Source organism: Lygodium microphyllum, unplaced genomic scaffold (genome assembly GCF_053477565.2).
Source record: "Lygodium microphyllum isolate KBCC unplaced genomic scaffold, Lygodium_microphyllum_v1.1.10 scaffold_80, whole genome shotgun sequence".
NCBI lineage: Eukaryota > Viridiplantae > Streptophyta > Polypodiopsida > Schizaeales > Lygodiaceae > Lygodium > Lygodium microphyllum.
The window spans coordinates 316508-323578 of NW_028229563.1; the positions used below are offsets into that span (position 1 = coordinate 316508).

A 7071-nucleotide genomic window follows, 5' to 3' on the forward strand; every position below is an offset into this window, starting at 1 on the left:
ATGCTCCCTCGTGAACTTTTGAATTGTTTTTCTACAAGTTTTCCCTTGTAGAAAATATGTACCATAAGAAAGGATTGCTACAATAACCAAGCCATACAAACTTAATAATGCTATGTTTTTCAATGTTAGGTGTGCCATAATTGCGATGATAATGTTGGAGCTGTAAGGTTAGCTTTTAAGCTAAGTGATATTGTTATTGCTTCATAAGATGCGATTTATAAGAAGTAGATCCATATTTTATTATCGTATAAGTACAAAGAGAAAAGATGAAAGAGTAGAATCTCATCATGTTACTTGAGGTATATCGAGGCTTTGAATTATACAAGCATGGATAGCTACACCAATCTTCTTAGTTGTGGCATTGGAATCCAAAAGATTTGTGAGTGGATGAGACAAGGTTACAAATGCAATCCAAGAGCTTTAAAAATATATAGAAACCCCGGGAAACCAATAACAAAACCTAAGCATAATCCGGGGATGGAAATCCACTCATCAAACCAGCTAAGTGTGGTGTTAGATGTAATGTTCTGAGGTTCTGCAAGGTTAGGAATATTGCATGCTTGGAGAACGGGCTGCCCACACAAGCCTGCGTCTCCAAGGTAGCTCATATTATTCTCAAATTGTGGGGAGTTTTGCGGGATGGGACCTACCAACCCTTCATTATAGGAGACATTGAAAACTGCCAACTTGGACAAATTCTGAAAGCTAGATGGAATAGGTCCACATAGCTTATTGAAGGACAAATCCATGGATTCCAACTGGCTCCCAAGATTTCCTAGATCAGAAGGAAGAGGCCCCGAGAAGTTATTCGAAGATAGATTCAAGTACACAAGCCCAGATAGTTTACCGAGGCCTATATTAGATATTTCCCCAGAAAGCTTATTATGGGAAAGATCAAGTAATGTCAAAGCCGCAATTACATACTTGAAATCTTGTTGAGTGCCCTTTACAGTGATGCTGATCTCTTCGTATAGGGACCCTTTGCTGATATCAAGGCCTTGGAGCTGATTCTGAATGCGGAACTGCGGAAGCGACTCGAGGACATGCGAAGGGATTGACCCTGTGAAATTGTTATTGGAGAGGTCTATGAGTTGGAGAGAAGGAGCAATATCCCCCAAAGAAGTTGGTATGGTACCAGTGAATCGATTGTAGCCTAGATCAAGAACACGCAAGTAAGCATATTGTGCAGATGAAGCATCCTTGAATAGAGCAGAACTCTCGAGAATGCCCTCGAGCCTGTTATGGCTGAGATCTAAGAGAAGGAGTCGTTTGAGGCTATTGAAAGAAGCGGGTATTTCCCCGCTCAAGTTGTTGTTTCCGAGAGATAATATTTGTAAGTTAGATTCACCTTGGGTAGGGTTGAGTAACTCGTTGGGAATAAAGGACTCCAGGTGGTTGTGATTGAGTCTGAGTTTCACAATGTAAGTTAGACACTGACCGAGGAAAGGAGGGATGGCACCAGTGAGGTGATTGTGAGATAGATCCAAAGCATATATAATACGTATAAATCCGTAACAAGAACTTATATTGCCAATGATATTTGAGAGCATGGATTGCAGATCCCCACCTAGATCGTTGTTGGAGAGAGACAAATCTAATGATTGAAGTCCACTCCCCATATTATAAAGAGGAGCAAATCCGGTGAAGCGGTTGTATGAGAGATCCAATGCTTGAAGATATGACATGTTTCCCAAGCCTTGTGGTATCTGGCCTTCCAGTTGGTTATGGGATAAGTATAGCCCGGAAAAAGAGGGCGCGAGGCGATCAAAGAAGAGACTTGTGAGGCGTCCTACCAACATGCATGAGCTCAAATCCAATCTACCATCAGGTATTTGCAATGGAAGAAGCTTCACCGCATTTGGATCACTTAGGTTTAGTCTGAGAGGATTCCCAGACAAGTTTAAAGAGGTCTGGGTTAGGTTCTTAATAGAGAGGCAAGCGAGGGGATCAAAGCCGGTGATGGGATCCATGGTGATGTCGTTGAGGGAGAGATCCAAGTCTTGCGGACCCACTCCATTGTCATTGGAGCAAAATCGAAGATCTTTACCTTCGAGTTGCATGGAGCTTAAAGATAGACTGCTGATGTTGAAAATCCACTTCGGCAGCTTGGGTTCATGAGGGTGATTGTTATCAGGTGGGATGACCGAGTTGCCAGAGAGGGCCAGAGCTCCAAGAGATGTGAGGTTTCGCCAGCTGTTGGGAAGGCTCCCACTGAAATGGTTATCCTCCAGATTTAGTGATTCCAGGCTTTGCTGCGATCCTAACCAGTCGGGAAAAGGACCCGTAAAGTTATTGTGGGAGATTTGCAGTTCTAGAAGTTGAGTGAGGTTGCACTGCGGCATATGGAACTTCCCTGAGAATGAGTTGCCAGAGAGGTCCAATCGAGAGAGCTGTGAAAGCTTACATATGGAGTTCGGCGGTGCTCCTGTGAAAGAATTGGAGTGCAAGTCCAGCCACTGAAGACCAGAGAAATGAGAAGGATGGAAGTCCTGGATCGTTCCCGATAAGTAATTCCCATCGAGATATAAATATTGTAACGATGTGAGATTGGAATACTGGAAGAGGGGAGACAAGCTCCCATAGAGGCGGTTGCCTGAGAGGTCTAGATATTGCAAAGCAGGGGCTTTGAAGGTAGGAAGTGGGCCGGAGAAAGCATTGTAAGAGAGGTGAAGGGAGGTGAGATTAGGGAAGCTGAAGGCAGTTGGGAGGGGACAAGAAAGAAAATAATTTGAAGAAAGATGCAGTGTTTCGAGGTGAGGAAAGACAGAAGAATTGGCGAGAAAGGTCGGGAAGGTGCCCGAGAGGCTATTGCCCAAGAGGTCCAAGTGTCGGAGGGAGGGGGGGAGGAAGTGTGCAGGGATGGGGCCTGTTAATTGATTGAACGAGAGGTCCAAGTGTCGGAGGGAGGGGGGGAGGAAGTGTGCAGGGATGGGGCCTGTTAATCCATTGTCGGAGAGGTCCATGTGTCGGAGGGAGGGGGGAGGAAGTGTGCAGGGATGGGGCCTGTTAATCCATTGACAGAGAGGTCCAAGTGTCGGAGAGATGGTGGAAAGGGATGGAGAGGAGAGGTTAAGGGGCCTGTGAGGTCATTGTGGGAGAGGTCGAGGTGCAGAAGCTTGGTAAGGTTGTGGCCGGTGCTGCTGCAGAGCTGAGTGCAGAGGTCCACTTATGACAAGCGAGGTGAGAGCCGGAAGGCCAGTGCAGAGTGCGGAAGGGAAGGGAGACGTAGTACTGCTAATCGGGAAGAAAGGAAGGGCAACCTTCAGGCCCGTGACGCGCCCGCCACTGCACGTCACAGTCGTCCAGTGGCTCCATGGCCCGCAGCAGAATAAGCTTGTGTTGTTGTGATTGAAGAGAGGCGCAGGAAAGGCGGCCGCGATGGAGCGCAGGGCGGCAAGGTCAGAAGGATGGCACGATGTCGAAGTATCAGGGCCTGCTGCTGCTGCTGGCAGTAGCGTGATGAAGCAGAAGAAGAAGATGGAGGAGGACATGACGTTTTGCTTGACAACCCTCTCAGACTCTAAAGCCTCTGCTCTCTCTGTAGCGTGATGAAAGAGGGCAATGTTGGAGGCTTTTAAGGACGTGAAGCAATGTTTGTTGAGAGAGACATGTTGAATTTAGTGTGTTCCTTTTGAGAAGATTTGGAAGGCTTTCCTGACTACAGTCCATAGAAATTAATCAAGTCTTTACTATCAAAATTTAGGGTTGTTTGTAGAAGGCTCATAACAATGTTATTAAAATTACTCAAGATTAGATATTTGCTCTCTCTTTCATAGCTTACACACACAAATATGTAACAACAATGGGTGCCATGGTGCTCGGGGTGATTGTTTTGCTCTAATTTGCGTTTATGCTTCTCTTGATCATAAGCCTTAAGAGAGTGTAACTAGGCCTATGGTGTTAGAATAAAACTGTGCGTGCCATGAGGGGAAAATTCATGACTTGTTCAATCAATAGTAAGGGGTGTGTATATATATAGATAGATATCTTAGAGATGAATTTGTTTTTTAATTAGACATCTAAAATGATATGATATTTTAATGTTAAACATATGCATCCAATATGTATAATACTCTAAAAACATCCACAAATACACATACACTACAAAAAAAAGAGTTGATTTTGTAAAAATTGAATATATGGGATGATATAATAATTTTAATGTTTGAACATATTCATGCAATGTATACATAGTCAAACCATGCACAAATGTAGATAGACTATAAAAACACATGAAAAATACATGCATACACACATGAGTATGCATGTACACATATATGCAAACACATATACACATGTATGCATACATGCTCATACACACATAAACATATATGAGTGTGAGAAAAAACAGAGAGAGCGAGAGAGAATGGATACACTTATTAAACACACACTTATAAACATGTGTGCGTTCGCACACGCACACACATACATACACACATATATACATGTATATGTATGTATGTATGTATGTACACATGCTATGCATAGATATATACACATATAAACACATGTGATGAAGACGCATTAGAGACATGAGAAGAAACCAGAAACAAAATAAAAATGATGAGAGAGAGAGAGAGAGAGAGAGAGAGAGAGCACATTTATAAGATCACACACCCACACACACAAATATAGAGCATTGAAAAAAAAAAAGGTAAAAAAGAAAAAATACATGTCTATATGTGCGCATCAATCACTTATACATGTGTGTGTGTGTGGATACATATTTACGAGACTACACAAATCGATGCACATGTATTAAACATGCATATATATATGCATATACACACATAAATGTATGTATATTACACACACACACACACACACACACACACACGTATATGTGTGCATATACACACATGTATATTATTGATATACACACACACATGTATATGTGTGCATACATACACATGTTCAAAACATAAGCCAAATCTAGTATAAAACTATAGATCAATGATTGGAGCTTTTGTTTGTCATTAATTGAAAACTATTCTTTTAGGGAACCAATCTTGTCTAGAGTTGAAAGAAAGTCAAGTCTTTACAGTGAAAACAAGTCAACTATTTATCCTTAAGACCTACATAATGATCCCAAAAAAACAAAAAAGGGTTTTCGTATTGGTTTTTTTAAAAAAGCTCATCATAAACATTGCTCATGTAAGCGAGGAACACTTTCTTCACTGAAGTCAAGCACAAGTCAAGTCACATGACTACCCTCAAAATATGATAGAGGTGTTGAGAGAGACATGTTGAATTTAGTGTATTCCCTTTCGCTCAGAATTTTTGGAAGGCTTTCTTGACTACAGTCCATAGAATTTAATCAAGTCCTTACTGTCAAAATCTAGTAGGGCCAAGTTGAAATTAGGGTTGTTTGTAGCATCACGGAGCTTCGAGAAGGCTCATAACAATGTTATTAAAATTGCTCAAGATTAGATATTTGCTCTCTCTTTCATAGCTTACACACACAAATATGTAACAACAATGGGTGCCATGGTGCTCAGGGTGATTGCTTTGCTCTAATTTGCCTTTGTGCTTCTCCTGATCCTAAGCCTTAAGAGAGTGTAACTAGGCCTATGCTGTTAGAATAAAACTGTGCGTGCCATGAGGGGAAACTTACACACACACATACATACACACATACACACACACATACACACATACATACATACACATATATATATACACACACACATACACACAAACACACATGTAAAAACATACGCATACACGCACAGATAAATGTATGCATATTATTCACATACACACACACACACACACACACACACACACACACACATGTATATGTGTGTATATACACACATGTACACACACACACACACACATGCATATGTGTGCATATATACACATGTCCAAAAAATAAGTAAAATCTAGTATAAAACTATAGATCAACTCAGTCGAAGCTTTTGTTTGCCATTAATTGAAAACCATTCTTTTCGAACACTAATTGAGTCCCTTTTAGGAAACCAATCTTCTCTAGACTCGAGTAAAAATGATGAGAGAGAGAGAGAGAGGACACATATTTATGATACCACATAAATAAATATACACATATTAAGCACACACATATATATGTATGCACACACATGTGCACACATACACATACATAGCATAGGAAAAAATAAAAAAATATGTGTTTGTGTGTGTGTGTGTCACTTATACATATATATGTGCATGTGTGGATACATATTTACAAGACTTCGCAAATAGACACATACGTATTAAACACACATATACATGCGTATACATATACATACATGTAAAAACACATGTGTACGTGTGCACATGCATGCATGCGTGCACACACACACAAACACATATGTGGTGAAGACACATTCGTGACATGAGAAAAAATGAGAGAAAATAAAAATGATGAGAAAGAGAGAGAGAGAGAGGCACTTATAAGATCACACAAATAGATACACACATATATATATCTATACACATACACATATATGTACACACATATATGCACGTGCACACACACACATATATAGAGCATTGAAAAAACAAGAGGTAATATATATATATATACATATATATACATACACACACACACACATACACACATACATACATGTAAAAGCATACACATACACGCACACATAAATGTATGTATATTATTCACACACACACACACACACACACACAAGCGTATTGCTTCATTGCTAAGGCAACACCACTCGAACAACATGTGCTACTGTCCTTTTAAGACTTAAATAAAATGAATTGTATATGCTAGAATATGCATAAAATCAAAATTCAGATGATACTTAACTCCCACCATCCCATTCCCCCTCTACTGTTTATGCACGGATATAGATTCTTGTATTTTATGATTTACAACCCTCAAACACATCACAACCAAGCTTCAAATAAATATTCATCACATATGAACAAGATTTGCACCATGAAATATAAAAAAGAATCCAAATTTCTATTAAAATAGAGGCTTACTACCATTTTTTGGGTTTCGGGTCTCAAGAATTGAATTTATGGACAGCCATCAAACGTGCCATTAGTCTTTAAAATAGTGCTAGTGATGGGACCTAAAAT

General features: G+C 40.2%; 1 protein-coding gene across 1 annotated transcript; it reads right to left on the reverse strand.

Moving 5' to 3' along the window:
* Window positions 1-248: 248 nt before the first annotated feature.
* On the reverse strand, window positions 249-3591 carry LOC148008697 (uncharacterized). Its single transcript, XM_087674067.1, has one exon. It carries the CDS (start codon window positions 2961-2963, stop codon window positions 399-401), a length of 2565 nt encoding a protein of 854 aa, XP_087530193.1. The 5' UTR covers window positions 2964-3591; the 3' UTR covers window positions 249-398.
* Between the last annotated feature and the right edge of the window lie 3480 nt (window positions 3592-7071).